Genomic DNA, 23,205 nt, shown 5'->3' with positions numbered 1-23,205 from the left:
GTTGGTTAAAGATAAGGTGTTGAAAGTCCAGTTCTGAGCGTGGTGACTAGATGAGGATACCCCATTAGCTAGGAGGCCTTGTTTTGTCATATTATGGTCAAGGTCTTCATCTGCGATGGTATCCGCAGTGAATTCTTCACGATTAACATTCCTTGATTCATCAGATACCTTAGCACTGTGAGCCATTTCCAAGCTGCGTTGAGCGTCAGACACGGTATCTGGATCGCTGGATTGATTAATATCAGGAGTGGTGTTACATGGCTGAACAAAAGCCACTGGGATGTCATCACATGTCGTCATGGCAACTGCGGAGTCACTCTGGTTACCCCGGTTTCCCAAACTGTTATTATCCAAGTTTTCGGAGCTGTGATTATCCCGGTTTTCTGAGTTGTCATTATCCCGGCTTTCCGAGCACACTGGACCTACAAGCTGTTTTGGATTTTCGCGGTTCAAACACACACCGTCGTCAAAAGACCGCGATATGCGGATAACTACATTCACGTTTGAGTGAATGGCAACTTTTGTGAAATCTGAAACTGCGAAAACATAAAAGTTCTTGGTTAGCCCGTAACACCTGAGATAGTATATTGTACGTTTCTTACTTAAAAGAAACAATTCCTGTGTGCTTGAATATTTCAGAGATATGTGTGGTTATTGTGATAATTAATTATCATTGAGAAACAATAATATGTGTAAATATGTTCGTCTCGTTCTGTCTTACCTGACACTGTTGTCTTGACGTCATCACCACGGGTGATGGCAACCTCTACGGGAGGAAGTCCACGCAACATGCCGGTTCTCTGGAACAATGAACAGCATTCTAACGGTGAACAACAAGCTCAATCTAGACGTACCAGACACCAAGGTTCCAGGTACACGTTCATGTCCACTTAAATGTATGCAGACTTAAACCAGGGTGCAAAAATACATCGGATACAAGGTTTCGTCTTACATAGTGTACTAAGGTGTAAAAATATCTCAGATACAAGGTTTCGTCTTACATGGTGCACTAAGGTGCAAAAATACCGCAGATACAAGGTTTCGTCTTACATGGTGCACCAAGGTGCAAAAATATCTCGGATACAAGGTTTTGTCTTACATGATGCACTAAGGTGCAAAAATATCTCAGATACAAGGTTTCGTCTTACATGATGCACCAAGGTGCAAAAATATCTCAGATACAAGGTTTTGTCTTACATGATGCACCAAGGTGCAAAAATACCTCAGATACAAGGTTTCGTCTTACATGGTGCAGCAGGGTGCAAAAATATCTCAGATACAAGGTTTCGTCTTACACGGTGCAGAAGGGTGCAAAAATACCTCTGATACAAGGTTTCGTCTTAGATGGGGCAGCAGGGTGCAAAAATACCTCAGATACAGGGCTTCATCTTACATGGTTCAGCAGGGTGCAAAAATACTTCAGATACAAGGTTTCGTCTTACATGGTGCAGCAGGGTGCAAAAATATCTCAGATACAAGGTTTCGTCTTACACGGTGCAGAAGGGTGCAAAAATACCTCTGATACAAGGTTTCGTCTTAGATGGGGCAGCAGGGTGCAAAAATACCTCAGATACAGGGCTTCATCTTACATGGTTCAGCAGGGTGCAAAAATACTTCAGATACATGGTTTCGTCTTACATGGTGCAGCAGGGTGCAAAAATATCTCTTACATGGTGCAGCAGGATGCTAAAGTACCTCATATACAAGGTTTCGTCTTACACGGTGCACTAGGGTACAAGAATACCTCAGATACAAGGTAACTTGTCGAGAGCTAACAGTTCCTGAAGTCTCACTCCACAGCATGCACCATATGTTTTATTATACCACAAAACAGTACCATTTCGAATTGTACTTAAAATCGCCGAATTCATACGTCGATATATAAGGGAGCTATAACCACCGTCCGGGAGACGTTACACGCGTGATCGTTGTACATCATGTTTCACTGAACATCATGTGACCGTCTCTCGATCAGTGGAAACCGAGAATTGCACTATGAGGTATTATAATTAAACTTATCAACATATTATATAATAACATATATTGTCAACATATAACTTGACGATATACGAAGAAATATAAAAAAAGAGAGAATTTGGGGGCCTCCGTGGTTCAGTTGGTTAGCGCGCTAGCGCAGCGTAATGATCGAGAAGCCTCTCCCCAATGTGGTTGCTGTGAGTTCAAGTCCATATCATGCTGGCTTCATCTCCGGCCGTACGTGGGAAGGTCTTCAACAACCTGCGGATAGTCGTGGGTTTCCCCCGAGCTGTTCCTGGTTTCCTCCCACCATAATGTTGGCCGCCGTCGTGTAAGAGAATTTTTTTTTGAGTGCGGCGTAAAACACAAATAAAATAAATAAATAACAAAAGAATTTCTTATGTGGTTCAAATTCACCTCCCTCTCCCTTACATCACTTAGTTAAGCATTATAAAAACAGAAAGAAAAGAAAGACAAAGTATGCTGTTATAAGAATTGTTCCCTGTTATCTGTCCTGTCCTAAACTCGTTATCCTATGCGACACGACGGTTTCAATACACGTATGTTACCACTGGTTACCAATACAGACAATGCGTTAGAAGCCGTGAAATATTATGGTGAACGTAGAATTCCTCTGAACTTCCAAATTCTTTCTTTTCTTTTTTTATTATTCCTTTTTTTTCGGATTCCTAAAATATGATTACATGAACCATCACGACATTCCGTTATAAATTACTACGCTCTAACTAGACACCAAATATGTGGAAATGGTTTTGGTTCACGCAATGGCATTTTTATGATAAAAAGTATTCTCCTAAGAAAACCTCTAAAAACAGAAAAATCTGCTTTTGACCCTACTGTTGTCTTTTGATAACACAGAAAGTATAAATCGCATCACTCCAATTTTCGACAAACACGTTCTTCAGTAACTGTACTTCACATTCAAGTAAGTTTTATTTGTTTTTTTTTCTGCTTGATAAACTTTACACCTCACCGCCGCACCCAGGTGGAACGATTTCCTATGTAGCTGCAAGGGGTCCTTTCGACGCATAGATTCCTGCCTGGATAATAAACAAGCCCTTCTTAGGCCGTTACCTTTTGTAGTCAATCTAGACTACTGTGTGATATGATGCGTCTTCAAGAAGAAGCGGGATATTAGACGTTTGAAGAAAGCCTACTTGGTGCCTGTCCAATTTGACCTTGGTGCAAAGCAAACATGGGCAAACAGTATTCACCAAATGTTAAAGCCAAAGAAAACACTAAAATGGAGTGTATATCAGATGGAAGGCCATTAAACACTGTCCACGAATATAGTTGGATGTACCTTTTTCTAACCGAGTAAAATGCACTTGACACTGTGGATTCTGTGGTGGGCTTTTCTGATTATATCGGGACCTCGGGACCAATGAGGCCACGTGAAGTTTTTGCCACTTAACACACAAAGACTGCTAGATTTCATAATTCTAAATGAATATATATATATATATATATATATATATATATATATATATATATATATCACACAGTAGTCTAGATTATATATATATATATATATATATATATATATATATATATATATATATATATATATATATATATATATATATAATTATTTTTACCTGTACTAAACCAGAATCTCGTGGATATTTGTAAACAGAATTGGTCGCATCAACTACGCAGAAGTGCTAGAAACTAAATATATCGGCAATACAAGAAATCTGTAGAATGCCAAATATTCATGTACCTACATGAACTTAACGTTTCCAAATTCAGAAGGCAACTAGTTGAGGGTGGGTACTGCAGGTCTTATGATCGATACAGACAGATTCACCAATACTCCAAGAGAGCACAGACTATGTAAAGCCTGCTCAGCAAATGTGCTTGAAACTCAGTTTCATTTTGTTATGCAGTGCTCCCCCGATGATGATTTACGTCGACATCTTATGGCGATTAAATTCTGGGGGAAAATGTTAGTATTCCGGTTTACAACTCTGACGGCCACAAAGCACTCTACTATGATACAAAACCTTGTCAAATGCTGTCTTTTGGCTATGTAAATAAAAACATAGTTGCTAGCTAATTAAGTATGCACTTTTTCTCTTCTGTAACAAAAAGTCTGCACAGAATTTTATATATTTTGACTGATTAGATGTGATCACACCCTGTTCATATGTGCACCATATGTGCAGTCATATGTACCACCGACTTTGGCATCGTTTACTGGGGAAGTACGGAATAAAATACCAATCAAACAAATACATATACTGGGGAGATTTTCGAGTACTCCAGATAACATCGTCAACCGCTTATCGCCTCTAAATCCATTGTTACATAAAATCATATGTTATGTATATATATAATACTCAAGTTAAAGGTAAACAATACGCAAGGTAGTTAAAGGGTACTGGTATAGTTATGCAAAGCAACGAACTTATTCAGCAAATACATTCCTCCCCATTTTCAAGAGAGTTAGACTCGCGGAGCCTTAATCTAGGAAATTAACACCAAGAGCGTGGAGAGCATGGCGAGATGATTAATACTCACTCAACCATCTGGAGCTGAAGCATGTAGACATTTCAAATTTCAAAACACCGCTGAACTCACTCGTCCAGTTGTCTGATAGTCTGCCTTTCCTTATAAACCAAGTCACCCTATTGTGCTTTGTGACGTCATCACGTCATTGTTGCATGGATACGATGTTTACCGGATAATTCCACAATTCTTTCCAAAATACTGACATGATCGTAGACACTGTGGGACAATTATCACTTTTTAACGTCAAGTTTCACACAAACAGAGGGAGTAGATGTTTTGTTGACGAGAAATTGTCAATGACACATGGAGGCAGTTGCAGTATCGTTTCTATATATATATATGACCTCAGTGACGTCATTATAGTTGTTTTGTATAGGAGTGACGTTACGTAATCAACGAACGAAATGGACAAGCCGTTGTGGACACACCGACGTCAGGCTCGGTGGCGGCAGTGGAGCCACTGGCTTGATCCAGTGGCCAATAGGTGGATACATTCGCCGCCCCACCAGTAGATGTTCTACTGCGTTTTGGACCTTTAGTGTGGCTTGTCTTCGAGTCTCCCATATTGCTTATGATTGGCCAGTTCGGAAAGGTCTATGGAACAACACTACCTCTTCCAGTGGGCACCGGGGAGCGGATGGAACTGACTATATAATTCCTACCACGTGTGGAGCATACAATACATTATTGCCATTACATGCACTACAAGTAGTAGATACAACAGCTGTGAAAACAGTCCCCAAGATGGGCCTCTTATCAAGAAATATACACCTTACAACGCCCGTGCCGCTCTCCACTGCTTGACCGTTGGAACTTGTGTGGTGCACGTAGGTTTGTTTGCCCTCACCATTGGTCCTCGTGTGGAACAGCTTAATCAGATTTTATAAATAAAATAATTTCAGGTGTTGGTTAGAATGATTTTGTGTATACTTTAGAGGTTTTGTGTTTTCTGACGTCACATATTGCCTCATCCCCGAGACCCCAGAAACGGCGTTGTTCAAGATTTGTGTAGAAAAGGACCCCTTGCAACTAGATAGGAAATCGTTCCCCCTTCGGTGAAGCAGTGAGGTATAATTTATTCAAGCAAAAAGAAGTAAACTTACTTGAATATGAATTACAATTACTGAAGAACTTGTTTGTAAAAAAATCGGAGTGATGCGATTTTCATACCTTTGTTTTATTAAAAGACAGAAGTAGGGTCGAAGCAGATTTTGCTATTTTAAGGCGTTTTCCAGAGGGAATTCAGAATAAAAATATGATTACGTGAACCAAAATCAGTTCCCAGTGGTAATATGCATATCTAGACACTGTTGTGTAGAAGAGGATAATGACTTCGATTCCTATAATTGTATAACTTTTTTGTAGTGCTTAACAAACTGAGGTAATGGAGATATTGTCAAGATATATGTTAGATAAGTTAAAAAATATTAATGTAAATCTATGTTAAATCTATGTTAAAATTAAAATTATTTAAAACCTATGTGGTAGATCTACAACGGTACATTAAACTTTAATGAAACATTAAGCTGTAATGAAACATTGGTATATTAAACTGTCTCTGCCCGGTTTCCTCTCACCATAATGCTGGTCTTCCGTAGTATAAGTAAAATATTCTTGAGTACGACGTAAAATAACAAGCATATAAATAAATAAATAAACTAAACTGTAATGGTACATTAAACTATAATGGTATCATTAAACTGTAATGGTAGATTCAACTGTAATGGTACATTAAACTATAATGGTATCATTAAACTGTAATGGTAGATTCAACTGTAATGGTACATTAAACTATAACGGCATCATTAAACTGTAATGGTAGATTCAACTGGAATGGTACATTAAACTATAATGGTTTCATTAAACTGTAATGGTAGATTCAACTGTAATGGTACATTAAACTATAACGGTATCATTAAACTGTAATGGTAGATTCAACTGTAATGATATATTAAACTATAATGGTATCATTAAACTGTAATGGTAGATTAAACTAGAATGGTATCATTAAACTGTAATGGTAGATTAAACTATAATGGTATCATTAAACTGTAATGGTAGATTCAGCTGTAATGGTACATTATAGTTCACCTCATAGATCTTCATTAGTTCGTCGGATTCGCTCTTGTTCTCCACAGCTTGATGCTTGATGATAATATGAGTGATTTTCAGCATCTTGCTCCTGCATTTAGTGTAATATATCATTGCTGATTTAATTATGTGATTGGTGTTTTACGTCGGGCTCCAAAACAGTTCAGTATTCAGTATTCAAATTGTGTACTATGCTGGAATACCCGTCGTAAAGAACAAAATATGTATCTCAGTTGCGCTTTGATTACCACATGGCGATCTAAGTTATCACGATGAATATGCAACCCATAGCCCCGGTTTAAGCGGAATTAGACACAATCATGAAGCAGAGCGCCAGAGATTTCGGACGCTCTGTCCATATTTACTTACAAGAGAATTATACTCATTGCACAACTTAAGAAACTTCCATTGAAGGTGTTTGATGAAATAACCTTGACCCACTAGTTTTTGCAGTGAAAACCTGTGACGTTAATTGAAGTCGTCACACAACACGCAGGATCTATGCAGGACCCTTCGGTATATTGCTGTCCAAGTGAGGATAATTTATAATGTCAAAACTGAAATTATCCCTCTAGTCGTAAAGTCTGCGGGAGAGGAAACCGCTTTGGTTTTTGTACAAATACACTTCCAGATAAGATGTTTTATATAGAGAGTCTGTCGTTTCCTTAAAATCCAGCAGAGTTGGGTAAATATCTTTCACAGACTTTGCTATATATGTATTGTTGACATATTGAAGTCAGCAGATCATCAATATACCGTTTAGTGAATGAGAAAAATCGATCCTGGTGAGGATTACTCCTCGATGGTTTGACCATCCACAGGTTGCTAGGAGACTTTCTCACTTCCGAACTTTGCTGAGTAATGCCACTGGGAGAGTCGTTGGCTTTGTATTATCATTAGCCTAATGCATAATATTGTATACAGGTACATCGCTATCAACCAGAACTGGCCTCAGTTTTGGCCTACTACTTGTGATTATCACATACTGACATTTGATAGAAATTTGTACTTTAACGTGTGGAAAGAACGAACTTGTTTTGTGATATTTAATAGGTTTACAAACAAAATGAAAACTGGAATATAATATAAAGACTACAACGTCGGGAATAAAACCAGAACAGTTGTTATAACGTTGTTATTTTGGCTATTTTCTGCTTTTTGTCGGAAACCGTAGGTCATTATTGGTCGATTATATCACGTGATAAGCCGATTTTAAACCTCGAAACAAAAAGGGTGTAGTGAGATAAAGTTTGGTGTGTAATAAATATTTAATATTATTTATTACAGAAATATAAAACTGACGTCAGAGAAAGTGTGTGAATGTTCCTAGAGTAACTTTGATTGGTGTTTTACGCCGATGTTTTAGAGTGAGTTATAGATTTAATATCCCACAAGGAAAATAATAAAACGCCGTGTTCGTAAATAATCTTTCGTCTTTCCGCTCAAGTAAAAATTCTTCAATTAAATGTTTGAACAAAAAAAAAAAACAGAATTTATAGCTTGTACATTCTTAGATGGTTCCACCTTTATTTCTAGCTGATTTAGAAAACAAGTTAGATGAGTAGAAAGGATAACAAAGTCTTGCAGTTCAGTCTCTGGTATTATGTAATTATAAAAGTGTTTTCATGGTGATGATTGTGTTAATTTTTTTGTTATTTTGAAGACGCGTATGTAATTTGTAGTGACAACGTATTTTTTTGGTCAGAAATAAACACTACAAAACTAAAACCATGATTGTCCTCCTTGCATTTCGGAACGTTGTGACGTCAATGTGGCCCTAGATTATTCCCCGAACACTCAGTGACGTCACAAAAACTGCAACATGAATGACAGGTATGACGTCACGACATTTAAAAGAAATAACAAAAAGCAAGAATGGCTGAAACCACCTAAGAGGATCCGGCGCTGACGCGGGAGATACGGGTTGAGTTACCGTAACAGTGGGATGCTACATATGAACAGGCCACCTATGAGCTACTCATTCTTGACTGACGGCTTCACAGAATCGTGGTGGTTAACTTGAGGCTCCAATATCATTAAGCTGTCCCTGTATACAGTATTTTAATGGGGGCCTGTCAAACGCCCTCATCATGACCCTATCGTCATTTTATTGACATCAAATGTTTCTTTCTAGGCTCATCATGATGACATGACATTAAAGACGGTACGACGTTACAACAGAAACTGATACATAGTAAGGGTGTAGATGTTCCGCTGCAATCCATTCTTGACATAACAATGGCTCGCGTTCCAGGTTCACACTAGCAACATCTAAGGGGATGAAAAATATGCTGATTCCCCATTAAAGGAATATCAAACGTAATGTTTTGGCACTCTTTATTTAGTTTATATGGTCTGTCCTAAAATGTATTGGGTTACACATTAGTTTCACAGTCTCCTTTTAATGGGTTAAAATGGCTTTAGAGGTGTGCCTCAAAGTCTTTGCGATATTCTTTTAAAGTTAAGAAACTAAATACATGTATATCGATTGTCCGAAAAAGTTAACGTAACTATTATCCTTAAATGTTGTTTTTTTCACGTTTTCTAAATTTTGCTTTTAATAGCCATAAAGTCCATTCACACGTAGTTAGACACAACCACAAGTCAGTTATCATCCTCACAACCACAGATCAGTTATCATCCTTACAGCCACAGGTCAGTTATCATCCTTACAACCACAGGTCAGTTATCATCCTTACAACCACAGGTCAGTTATCATCCTTACAGCCACGGGTAAGTTATCATCCTTACACCCACGGGTAAGTTATCATCCTTACAACCACAGGTCAGTTATCATACTTACAACCACAGGTAAGTTATCACCCTTACAACCACAGGTTAGCTATCATCCTTACAACCACAGGTCAGTTATCATCCTGACAACCACAGGTCAGTTATCACCCTTACAACCACAGGTCAGTTATCATTCTTACAACCACAGGTCAGTTATCATCCTTACACAACCACGGATCAGTTATCATCCTGACAACCACAGGTCAGTTATCATTCTTACACAACCACAGAACATGCAAACCTGCGATTCTTTAAGAGCGCCTTACTTTATATAGCTACATCCCATACTGACTAGATAATTAACGCATACACACTGAAATGAATGATTACATCAACGCAGCCGATTTTGGAACATTATTTCTAAACGGAACGCGCATACATTTACAAAACGTGGGTTGCGCGGGGTTAGCCATAAGTATAAGTAGCGTTGTTCCTGTGTAGAGTTCTGTTATCTGTCATCAGTTTACCCTTGTCAAGTAAAAATATACTTACTTTCATAAGAGCTTGTGTTTTCGTTGACAAAAGGTTTAACAAAAGGTTTTCGCACTAACGTTTTGGAACTGGCGTCGATGCCGTCTCAAGTGTAGTCCCATACCGTCCCAAACGTGCTCAATGTAGGTGCTATGTCAGGTGAATTTGTAGGTCAAGGGTCTACATGAAAGTTGTTTGCCTCACGAGCAGTATGGGGACGAGCTTTATGCTGATGAAATGTGATCCAGGGAGCGTGAAAAAAAGGGACGACAACGGATGAAGGATCTGGGCTCACTTTCACAAAGATGTCGTACATGTACGATAATCGCACATATAGGACAATGGTACGGTAATAGTGACGTGCAAAATATCATAGGACAAATGTACGATAAAAAAAGTCGTACACCGCTTTGTGAAACTGGACCCTAGTGTTCTATGTGGCTAATGGCGTCACTTTGGGTGACGTACAATCTTAGTCTTGTGGCGATTTTGCTAGAGACAGTATATTATTTCATATAATTGCATGGGAGGTTAGGGGTTAATTTTCTGCCTTGTCCATAACGTAGACACAGGTTTTACCCGTAGAATGTAAATTTTTATGTAGAATCCGACTATTACGGTAATTCAACCCGTATCTCCAGCGTGAGCGCCGGATCCTCTTAGGTGGTTTCAGCCATTCTTCTTGCTTTTTGTTACTTCTTTTAAATGTCGTGACGTCATACCTGTCATTCATGTTGCAGTTTTTGTGACGTCACTGAGTGTTCGGAGAATAATCTAGGGCCACACTGACGTCACAACGTTCCAAAATGCAAGGAGGACAATCATGGTTTTAGTTTTGTAGGGTTTATTTCTGAGCAAAAATATACGTTGTCACTACAAATTACATACGCGTATTCAAAATAACAGAAAAATTAACACAATCATCACCATGAATACACTTTTATAATTACATAATACCAGAGACTGAACTGCAAGACTTTGTTATCCTTCCTACTCATCTAATCTAACACCTTAAATTAAATTAGAATTTTTGTGGAATATTTTGAAATATTTTTTTAACATATAGAGACAGAATATTTTGTGGGCTCATGAGAGCAAGTTGTTTTTGGCGCCTTAATATAACTTTTGAAGGACACAGTTTCCGTGGACCCCTGTCCTTTCCAACGTAAGAATTTTAATACTTGATGACTTAATTAGAACACCATATTTCACGTATAATACATTGACATGTTGAAGGAGTTTCTCTCCAAGCTAGGTGATCAGACATTATTTGACTAGGTTGCAAACAACATTTTTTCTAGCGACCTTAAGTTTGGCGAAACATCCGCCATTGTTAATATTTTGAAGTGACAAATTCGAGTAGCGTTTCCATTACTTTTGGACATCTTCTTGCTGTAACAAACCACCTACGGCATCTTTCCAGTTAAAACAACATTAGCACTCACTGACTGTGGCATGATTTTGGCATAAAACATCCTTTGTACCAAGTTTAAGACACTAAATCATTTTTTGTTGTTGTTGTTGTTGCTTCACCGCGCACGAGCGTCGTTCACGGTGAACTGCCATTAGACGAGGTTGTCTACTTAACGACATCCTTTAGTGTTAAACTCATATTGAAGAGTTTCAAAAGGGGCATTAACTTGTATTTGCGAAAGTAAATAGTTTCACTCTACAGGCTCATCTCCTTTCTACCTACAAGTTATTGTTCATCTTTCCATTATTAAAAAAAAAAGCCTGGTGTCTCGTCTAGAAGATTAATACTCATCTTCGAAACGAAATATCAAGCCGCTACTCACTCAACACGCTGGTACAGCGAACTCATCACAATGAAAACCATTACGTACAACATTTTTTAGATTAATACCGGTACTTCAGCAAACGCACGCTGGGTTTTCGCGCATGCTTTGTCACTGGGAAGTCGAGCACAGGGCCCGACTTAGGACCTAGGTTGTCATATGTGTTAGACCTGCAAGAAAATCGATTTCGATTAAATTTGCAAAGGTGTAAATTTATCGGTGTCTGGACCCACAATCGATATCTAAAGCGACACTTTCTCTTCAGTAAAAGAATTAACCAGGACCCCATCTGTCACGGTCTGCTGTCGCCTGACCCTGAAAGGCTGTTGACAATGAAGTTTACATGACCAGAGCAATGTTTAAAAGGAAAAACAAAACCCATTCTCTACGAAAAGTCCACTGGGAAGAAATGTTCGAACCGCCTTGCATCACGTACTATTTAAAAGCATTAATGGCAGAATTACTGGTAGAGGAGAGTTTGTCAAGGTGATTTTCATGTGTTAACAACAAGATGACTTGGGGATTAAGAGTGGACCGAGCATTAGGATGCATTTAAATTGTAAAGGTAAGTGAAAGTTTCCTCGCCAGAAATATGACTGGTGCCGTGGGGTGAAATATGACTGGTGCCGTGGGGTGAAATATGACTGATGCCGTGGGGTAAATATGACTGATGCCGTGAGGTGAAATATGACATGCCGTGGGGTGAAATGTGACTGATGCCGTGGAGTGAAATATGACTGGCGCCGTGGGGTAAATATGACTGATGCCGTGGGGTAAATATGACTGACGCCGTGAGGTGAAATATGACATGCCGTGGGGTGAAATAAGACTGGTGACGTGGGGTGACTAGTGCCGTGGGGTGAAATATGACATGCCGTGGGGTGAAATGTGACTGATGCCGTGGAGTGAAATATGACTGGTGCCGTGGGGTAAATATGACTGATGCCGTGAGGTGAAATATGACATGCCGTTGGGTGAAATAGGTCTGGTGCTATGGGGTGAAATAAGACTGGTGCCGTGGGGTGAAATATGACTGATGCCATGGAGTAAAATATGACTGATGCCGTGGGGTGAAATATGACTGATGCCGTGAGGTAAAATATGACTGGTACCATGGGGTGAAATATGACCGGTGCCGTATGAACGATCATGCAGGCCGTTGTCAGTATTTTAAATAATTCCATGCAATTAATACAAGTTACTCCCTTCTTCATGCAGATAATAAGTTCTATTGGACAGTTGTTACTAAACACACGCTATGTGCAGCTAGGTAAACTTTGATTTTATCATAAGCATCGGGTTCTACCGCGGACACAGTTTGATAGGAGACCGGAACCGGAACTGTTGGTAATGGTCTTACCCCGAAGGTTTCTAAATTCTTTATCAAATCTGCCTGTCATAATGTCAGTGTGAAGGCAATAGTATTTATGGATGCAAACAACATTCATGTTGACCATTGGTCTTCAAATTCACCTGACATCGCACCTATATTAAGCATGTTTGGGGCGTTAGGGGCCGACGCTTGAGAGGGCAGCGACGCTAGTTCCAAAACGTTGGTGCAGTGGCTAGAGATCTAACCAGAATCTGTGCGGAGATTCCGCAAGGATTTATTGCTCGTCTCAAGCGGACGGAGGTGCACTGAAACGACACACCCGTTACTGGACTTGCCGACCTTAATTTTGGTCTATCATACATCAGTGACCTTGAACATACGTTATCGATGTGAATAGCCATTTTTTGTCTGCTCATTTGTCTGCAAATCTTGTAAAGCAATGTATTCGAAGATGGAAGAACAACATATTTATGTTTGTGCACTGTTACTTTCTTGAGTGGGTGTATAAGCTCTCTACAACAGCCTATCGACTACTGTCGTCTGATGGATGGAAGATGCTAAGATAGTGGTATTTCCAGTGGGTCTTGTGTTTGTGTTCTCTTTCTCTTCCACCATATTCAGCAGACATTTTTATTTGAGCATTTGTAAGTCACATGTCTGAATTCAAGTACGTTAGTCACATCCCAAAGGTTGGTGTTTTTAAAAAGCATCCAACACTAATAACCGCTCAGAAGACTGGTAGTTAACATGACTTCAGCTGAAGTGTGAAAAGTCATGCTGTAAAACTAACGAAAGTCAAGGGCGCGCAGCCTTACGGTCTGTCAAAACCCTACGGTCCGTGTGTACGTTTAAACACGCCATGTGATAACCACTATTTTGATTTCTTGGTTGGTTATTAAGCCGGTAAATGATAAAGGGCGTAATGGAGAGATCAACCAGATTATTTCGTTCGGCTATCGACCACCATAAGTGGTCAAAGGGACTTAACTCGAGCATTCCTTGGTGACAGGAGACGGTATAGGACCGTCTACTATTCTTAGTGAGGTCACACCGGTTTCCTCTACTTTCATGGTTGAACACCATACAATCTTCAACACAGTTAATCAACCATCCAAAATACAAATTATATACCACTGAGCATTTTTGAACATCGATATTTTTTTATTTATTTATCAATAATTAAGGCATTGCATGATTTGACGCCGAATCACTAATCAATCACAAGAGAACAGAAGACCTAGTACATAAGCACGCATGTTTGAGCGTCAGTCAAATAAATAACCCAACAGAAAACCAAAACAAAGAAATGACATGAAACAACAGTGGTCGAGAATTGTGTAGAAATTTAATGAAGTATTCTAACAGCATTAACAAGCTAAACGACTTATTTATTACTGTTTTAATTTTTTCTCAATTCAAGTGCATAAATACACGCTAATATCAAAACTATACCGGGGCATAAAGTCTCAAAATAAACCCAGCTCTTTCGTGAATGTTAAATGCTGAACACCTTTTTACCAAGTTTTGTAATGGTGTTTGGATCTGAACCACGGACGGTATCACCTTTACGTAAAACTGCGTGAAAACTCGCTCACTATTCTATAAATTGGCTATAAAAATAATCAAATAGAAAACTTTATGACCGGATGTAATAGTTGACGTAACTTAAAGCGTAGTGTTGGAACAGCAAGGCTGTGATAGTATCTTATCTTGTCGTATCCTTTAATATCAAAATAGTAACTAAAACTAAATCTCTCTATAAAAAATCACAATTTCGTATATATATATATATATATATAATATATATATATATATATATATATATATATATATATATATACATATACGAAATTATATATATATATATATAATATACAAACACATTTCCGCTTATCATACTTTAGAAGGCCATGTAACGCCTTTTGTGTCATCATTGCCTCGCACCTTTAACACGAATGAATGACTATGGCTTAACGCCACATTGGCAATATTTCAGGCATGTCGTGGCGAGAACATTTACGTGTAATTACAGAGTGGGGTACGTAGAGACGCAGCCTAGCTAACTCGAGATGTATCATAGATCTAGCTACCTCGTTTGATAAATATGCTTCAGTGAAACAGAGTGGCAACATACGGGCTGTGACAAGGCCAATACGGCTCCCGGGAAGGCCATCACCTAAAAATGTGTTAAAAATTAATTAATATCTCATCGTTCAGATCTATTCGTTTATACATACGGAACATAAAAACATAGGGAATCTCCCTGGCCGAGTGTTAAGCCTGGGAGCGCAGCACAATGTCTCAGAAGCCCCTCATCAATCAATGCGGTCGCTGTGAGTTCAAGTACAGCCCGTACTGGCTTCCTATTCGGCCGTATTGGGGGAGGTCTGCCGACAACTTGCAGAAGGTCGTGGAGTGACTGCAATCATTTACGTGGGTACAGCGTAAAACACATTCAAATAAATAAATACAAGCACATACGTTGACAGCGCTCCCATTGAGGTTTAGCCTAAATTTGCTGTAGTAGAAACCTAGGACAGATTCGACAAAGCCATTTTTGACTTCAGTCATAATTTAAAATATCATCACACCGCTTAGTTTACGGTAGTAGAAGTTAAAATTTTGACATATTTGTCATGAAAGATAACATTGATAAAGTTGTCAAAATCTTAATTCTCAGAATCCGGACATGAGCACTAAATCGTATTTTAAATTTTAAAAATCGTATTTTAAACTAAGCACATCACCGAAAATATTTACACATATAATCTATGCTGGCTGACTTACCGCCATTCCTGGATGGAAAAAAAACGAATGATATACGCAAATAAATTTATGAATGTAATTAATGTGTTTTCTGTAACTTCGAATTTGAAGAACAGCTATGTTCTTTCGTTCATTGATGATACTAATGATATATCTTGGTTTCCCGGATAAATATAGCTGTAAAACGTAAGCTCGAGACTCCATCCATAAGTACAAATTTGCGTCTGGGCACCCTGGAAGGGTTGTAAGGGTTGGAATTCTGTCTGATCCTGCTGTGTCTACATCCCGGCTTTACAGACAGACAGTCTGGGCATTAAGGATCTGATTTGTCCGGGCAATGTGCACCGTAAGATCGTTCTGGTGAATGTGTCGGCGTTTGGGACAGCGTAGCCTCTCCCTCCACCTCATGATCGCACATGTCCACGTCATCCGTAGACAACTTGGGCGGCTTATTTGGTTTGTGGAAGCATTTTTTCCGAATAAATCGAACTAAAAACCAAATCCATAACAGGATTGGAGTGAAAATTGCAGAGGCGATAGGCGCCACAATGGCGAAGTCCGAATCCGGTTTTGGAAGAGACACCTGAAGAAGAACTATGGGGATTCCCGTATTCTGAAGACCAGTTTCTATGGCAATGGTTTTGACACGTTTCCACGGCTGTCTGAAAACAAGGGCGGCCACACCGCCAAGAATGAATCCACAGTTGGGTAAAATGGCCCCGGCAAGAAGAACTTCTGGTCGTAATAGTTTAAAAATGTATAGGTTGGCGTAGATTCCAACGGAGAGAATGACGATGAGAGTCAAAATCATTAGCGGCGTAACCGCTCTCAAGATGGTCTTTACCCAATGAGGCCGCTTCCAGCGAATCAAAAGTCCAATGAGAACTGGAAAGATTAGACCAATCAGAGACGTGAATATATTTTCAAATGGAATCCGGACCCCCTGGTCCTTGTACAACACCCGGGTCCCTATCGTGAAAAGCCATAGGGGGATGAAGGCTGCAATGGAAACAAATTTCAAATTATAACCAGGTAAAAAGAGACGATAACTTATTTATCTGTCCTCCGACTTGATCAATTCAATCATGTGATTACTCCCCTTGGATCAATTCAATCATGTGGTTACTCCCATTGTGATGAAACCTGATTGTGTCCAACGATCGTGATTTTGTCATTGCACAAATAATGTTAACATCAACGACAAAGACAAAGAAATTGCTAACATAATGTATGTACCAGATGAAAGACCGTTAAACACTATTCGGAAAAACAGTTCGATTTATTTTCCCTGCAAGTTTCCAACCGACTGAAACGCATTTAATACATCGGATTCTACATTGACCTATTCAGTGAATATCAGTGACGTCACACGATAAGTTTAGTATAAAATAGTTTCTTTCAAGAACCAATGGGCTAATGGATTACGCCTGTGCGTTCGCACGTGAATGCAAAAGTCTAACAGTACATGTGCATTAAAGGATATTATTATGAAGTAAAGAGTATGGTTTTAAGGAAAATGAAAAAAGATATGCCAAAAATTGAGAGAAAAATTCTCATTTTGAGGCATATTTTATATTTCTTAATAACCCCTATTTTATGCATATTTTCCTTCAGAAATATTCGGAAATGACGGCATCGATAAACATACTGCATGGGAACGGCTTAGTGCTCCTAGTCGGGGTCTCCCCCAACAAAGTGGTTGAAAGCTATCACCGTTGAAGTTCCCACAGCAGGCTTCTTAATTTCCTGACCTACAGATGGGGACTTAGGAAAACTGTAGTTTATACTCTATATATATGTGGCCAAGGGTCTGGTATTCATGGTGTTGACTAAGGTACAAGTTACTAAATGTTTTAGTATACCGACTTTTATTCCATGCAGGGTGTGTTGGCCGTTGAGGGGAGGGGGGGGGGGGAGGGCAATGGATCGCGTATACAGGCATTTAGAGAAAAATACGGAACCGTCACAGAACTCGGATTGACCAGTGAAAAGTGGAGATAGGTTTAGGAGTATTCACGATGTATAATAACAAGAAATAAATACCGAGCGTTTCGCGCATCCTGACGGTCACAAAAAAAAAAACTGTCAGAAAAGACCAACGAACAATACAATGTTTCAAACCGAACTACTGTCGTAGACAGTATTTAATGCTCTTTTTGTGTGACATATACACAATTTCTTTGCCTTCCAAGTGGTTAAACTGGTGACATTTTTGCAAAAAATCAATATTCGCTAATCAAATCAAATTCTCTCCATTTCCACAAAAAGTAGCTCAAATTACAGCCTTTCAGAAAATATCCCGTATGAATCTGTACTATTCAGTAATAAAAAGACCCACCTTAATTTGGAAATTTTGTTCGCAATTTTGAACGGCAACAAGTGCACAGAGAAGGCTGATAGTTAGTGAAAGGTAGTTATTTGGGCGATTCTTAAGTAATCGTAAACATTCTATCCGATTTGCCCTCATACAGATCTTTAAATTCAAACCTAACCAAAAACACCAACAAACATAATTGTCTTACCGAATGAAGCAAGCGTACTGATGAGTGTCATAGTGACACTGAGCGACACGTCCCCGTCCAAAAGAAATGAGTAAGCGTTACTTGCTCCACCCCCTGGTGCGCAACCCGTGGCGAACAATCCCAAAGCTGTACCTGGGTCAAAGCGGAACGCCTGGCTAGCAGCGAGTCCAAGCTGAAAATAGAACACCATCTATCAAGCATTTGACACTAACTCAACATGTATTATTTGCAACCGTTTATCGATATCATTACTTTGTTCATTTATTTTTAGTATGCAGTGCTGTACTTATGAACTGTTCTCGTATACAACGGTGAGCAGATTTAAGGGTGGAGGAAATAGGAATACCTAGAGGAAATTTTCAGGTGCCCCATCAAGGTAACCACAGTGACTCCGGCATTGTTCAAGTTTTCTGAACAAAATTTGCTAGTGGTAGAAGTGAGGAAAGTTGAGCGTAGAAAGTGACACATGCACTGTAAAAGGTATACCGGCGTCAGCTTGCCGTGACTGTGTGAAGCATCATTTCATGTGTTCGGCATGGCGCTCCAGTGAGGTAGCACTATATACATACGTCGGCATTGAGACTGACCAACCATTAGATCAAAACACGATAATACAGACTATCTTTGTACATATTTAAAAGGACCTTCAATGGTTTAGTCGCTTTCAGCGTTATTATCGCTGTTTCCCTAACCACTAAAGTCGCAAGATCGATCCCAGCTCTGACTGGTTATGTTGAGGCTGTGAGTTAGAATTAAGGTGGCTGGCGTTTGAACATGACTGGACCTCAGTATTGCGCTGACGTGGCTTAGCCTCGGTGTTCCGTTTTCCTTCTGATATTTGTACAGGTGACTACTGTCATGAAAGTGAAATATTCTTGTGTATAGCACTAGGCAGTACTTGGTCAAAACAAACAAATAAATAAATAAATAAATATAAATGAATAAATACACATTTATAAATTATACCCTGTAATGCGGTCTCCAAATGTATCGAGATGTGACTTGTCATACAACGTGAGCGTTAAGGATAAGTGAAGAAATCCATTTGTTAACTGACTTTTATACGTAAGCGCAGATAGTGATATCTGATCGCAACACTTACCAGAGGCATTATGATGAATTGAGACAGCAAGCCGACCACGGGTGCTAACGGTCGCCTCAGGATCTCCTTGACAACCGCTATCTCCACTTTACATCCCATGGCGACGTTTGCGAGCACCACAAGCACAATAATGGACACCAGAAAGGCTGTGTTAAGAGGACCATCCTCTCTTATTACTGTCACGTCGTACGTGTAGGGCAGCGCCGTCCAGCCATCATGTGCAACTCCGCCGCCGGATGTATCATGGATTACGATTTTAGCACCACCCGCGTCACGGCTGACCGAGGCGTTTTCGGCAGTAGTGTTTGCTGTTGAAAACGTTAGTTTTGTGCGTCCTAGGAAAACGCCTTTCACTTTGATTACTTCCAGGCTATTGTTGCTGCTACTGTCATTGGTTGGGGTTAAAGTGAAAACCTTCGGATTTTGAACTTCAGCAATGTTTGGGTCGGCGGGCTCCACCCTCAGAAAGATTGGGTTAGTGGAGAGGAGGTGATAACTGAGACTCACATGCGCGATGTCTTCTTCTACAAGCTGATCGATGTCACCCGGGTCAAAAGACGCATTCAGTCCGAGCCTAGGGGCGAACAAATCACAGTAGATACCCAGTACATTCGCTAACAGAATCAAACTTAGGCAGTATCCGCGCGATACCCTTGGGTAAAATGTCTTACTGCCGGGCTGATGCTTGAGCCACATAGCTGTAAGATTATAGGGGGGTCTAGTCCCTGACTAACCCTTGCCGTCGGTATAGCACCATGTATTAGAGGCTGGGGTTCGGTATGATCTACATGTGTGTCACTTGTCAACACATATACATGTCTGTTGATAAAACATGCCTAAAATCAGTAAGTCACTGTCGATGCTCACCGTCCCCAGTTTATTTAACCTCGAAATGGCAATCGTCACGCACCCACTACAGAATTTAGGTCGACTATAGTCTGTTTCATTCTGATAGCGTGAGGAGAATAGGCCTAAGTCCGGGTCACCAGGTAAAGCGACTCTCTGAGATGACATGTCATCCGGAACGCTTTTAAAATAGCTTCGTACGCAGCTGTGCATGTCACATGGCTCCTGTTGTTACTATTGCTTAGGCCTACGTCTTTTCGCAATCCCGAGAGCGCATACAGCACGTCTGAATGCCTACCACTGAGCTGAGCTTGTTGCAGTCTCAGTTAAGGGTCTGACAGTGACAGTTCGTGATTAGACACTGTGAGACGTGCTATAGGCTCGCGAAGAAATCAATAAAGCGCCTTTGTTTTCCAATGGGCAGTTGGCTTAAAAGTGAAAGGCATTGGATATCATTATTTGATTCCGTTGTTTATATATATATAGAGAGGGGTAATATAGCTGTAATCCTTATTTAGATGATGGTTTTGTTTTATGGCCATCAAAAATGGGACAGTCAAATCGCTGTGTGCTACCCTTAATGCACTGCATCCTCAAATTCCTTTTACATTGAATACAAATGTTATCAATATTCCTTTCTTAGACATTCTGTTTGTTAAATCTGGATGCATTTTAACTACAGATATTTCGGAAATCAAGCAATACCCAGCTGTATCTTCAATTTAGCCCCAATCACGACAACACTAGGAAAGTATCCCTTAGTTACTCGCTAGACGGGTGTGCAGAGCCTACGATGTACGGCCTACTATACATGGCACTCTATATTATCATTAATTCATCTATGCGGAATAAAGTCTGCCTTACTCTGTAGGGGACAACTAGAGGGATTAACAGTCGTTGGCAGTAAGAAAAGTTTTATCTCACAGCACAAGTGTTTTAAGACAAATCCCACAAAAAATGCCAATCAAAATATTATTCCTTTGATATCTACTTACAATCCCAACAATAATAATGTATTCCCCATAATACTAAATACGTTACCTATATTGAACAATAGTGCTAAAATGAAAGACATCATTTCCAAATCGGGGTCTCTGCGGCCCAGTTGGCTAGCACGCTAGCGCAGCGTAATGACCCTGTAATGTCGCTGTTCAAGTCCAGCTCATCCTGGCTTCCTTTACGGCCGTAAGTGGAAGGTGTATCGCAACCTGCGGATGGTCGTGGGTTTCCCCAGGGCTTAGCCCGGTTCCCTCCCACCACAATGCTGGCCGTCGTCGGTGAAAGTGAAATATTCTTGAGTACGGCGTAAAACACTAATCAAATAAATTTCCAAATCTACAATTTTTAACAGCAAACGATCGACAGAGCTCAAATCTGAAGAAAAAGCGAGGGCACGTTTGACAGGAAACGAATTTTAATGCACGCGTAAATAAGTGTAACAAACCGAGGTGTGAAAGTCCGAGAGTTAAATTTATTAGAACGGACTCCATGTTGATCGTTAAAATGAGCATGTCTTGTGAATCTAAATGTATGGTATGCGCACTTATATGCCAGGGTGAGTGTCAATTTCTGTGGTACGATTGAGCTTACGGATGAGTTATATACTGAATGATCCCCCTCAATCCTTGACGCTGTTAAACATTTAAACACTTAAAATGAAGAAATGCAAAAACGTGAAGTAAACTTTGATCAGTAGAAGACGACTCCAGAGAATATATGAAAATTATCTTTTTTAGATCTTTTCCAAATTGCAGTTAAATCGGCTAAAGTTATGCTGTTGGTTTTCAATGACTATATTGATTAAGCCGGATGCCAGTGATGTCAAACCAAGATTTTGTTCCATTAATTTCAGTCAAAGTACCCCTTGCAACCACATGGGAAATCGTTTCCGGGTGGTTCAGTAGAAAGGTGTAATGCACAGGAATAGAATTACTTGTACCTAAAGTATGTTTATTTATTTATTTATCTGATTGGCGTTTCGGTCAATTGTCAACAATATTTCACTTATACGACGGCGGCCAGCATTATGGCGGGAGGAAACCGGGCATAGCCCGGTTGAAGCCCACGACCATCCGCAGATTGCTGCAAGACCTTCCCACGTACGACCAGAGAGGAGGCAAGCATGAGCTGGACTTGAACTCACAGCGACGGCATTGCTTGGTGAGAGCCTCCAGGGTGGATCTAAAGTGCAATGGTGTACTAACTGTTAAAAATTGAAGTGCTGTTATTCATATTACACTTTATCGGAAGACAAAGGTAAGGTCAAAATAAGATTATACCAGTTTAACTTTTCTGGGGGAATTTCCATCATAGTAAAAATATGATGACGTGAAGTAAAAATATTTCAACATACACATGATATCAGTAAGAATGTTGTAAACTCTTCCAAACTATCATACTGGTTCACGCAACCAAATTTATGTAAATGGGGAAAAAAAGCAAAATATTTGCTAGGACCAATGCAGCCATACATTCCCAATATGACATGACATCACGAGTTCGATTCCTGTCACTGCTTTCACTTTTTCGTGCATAACATGAGTTGCTGAGAATGAATAAGGCATACGAAAAACTAGTTTGTTTAATTTTCACCAAGTCTTATTCTTAGTTTAAAAAAATATTAAGTATACGTGAATGATGTATGGTCCACTTAAAGCTCAAAGCACATAAAAATATGTAGGCTATGTGTTGTTCCGCTTGGGCATGAAGCTTCAGTGGCGAAAGCACTTCGGCGGCATGGACTTGCCCTGACACAAAATTCACAATACATGCGTATGTACACACAGCTAATGACTTCTCATCGCCATGTGACTGAAATACGACTTTAACCCCCAAGCATTCATTCATTCATTTTGAACAAGTCTCTTCGTGAGACAAAACTTGTTTCCAAAAGCCAACTCCGATGTGGCGTTAAACCATAATCATTCATCCAAAAACCAACTAAAACATTACACAGTAATGCCAAAGAATGAC

The 23,205-nt window shown here is 39.7% G+C and overlaps 1 protein-coding gene across 1 annotated transcript; it reads right to left on the bottom strand.

The window, feature by feature from the left end:
- Window positions 1-14,886: 14,886 nt before the first annotated feature.
- Window positions 14,887-20,168, bottom strand: LOC135465793 (ileal sodium/bile acid cotransporter-like). The gene is made up of 3 exons (XM_064743138.1): window positions 19,387-20,168; window positions 18,285-18,456; window positions 14,887-16,761 (listed from the first exon to the last, which is right to left on the bottom strand). The coding sequence occupies exons 1-3, from the start codon at window positions 20,080-20,082 to the stop codon at window positions 16,076-16,078; spliced, it is 1,554 nt and encodes a 517-aa protein (XP_064599208.1). The 5' UTR covers window positions 20,083-20,168; the 3' UTR covers window positions 14,887-16,075.
- Between the last annotated feature and the right edge of the window lie 3,037 nt (window positions 20,169-23,205).

Source organism: Liolophura sinensis, chromosome 5 (assembly GCF_032854445.1).
Source record: "Liolophura sinensis isolate JHLJ2023 chromosome 5, CUHK_Ljap_v2, whole genome shotgun sequence".
NCBI classification, from domain to species: domain Eukaryota; kingdom Metazoa; phylum Mollusca; class Polyplacophora; order Chitonida; family Chitonidae; genus Liolophura; species Liolophura sinensis.
This window is presented reverse-complemented; position numbering and strand designations above follow the sequence as displayed.

What these genes read in the sequence shown, in the direction of transcription:
- LOC135465793 (XM_064743138.1), bottom strand. Translation starts at nt 20,082, where the DNA reads ATGTGGCTCAAGCATCAGCCCGGCAGTAAGACATTTTACCCAAGGGTA. An exon ending in AATTCATCATAATGCCTCTG is followed by an intron (nt 18,457 to 19,386) that starts GTAAGTGTTGCG and finishes TTCTATTTTCAG; the next exon opens with CTTGGACTCGCTGCTAGCCA. An exon ending in CAGTACGCTTGCTTCATTCG is followed by an intron (nt 16,762 to 18,284) that starts GTAAGACAATTA and finishes TTTCCATTGCAG; the next exon opens with CCTTCATCCCCCTATGGCTT.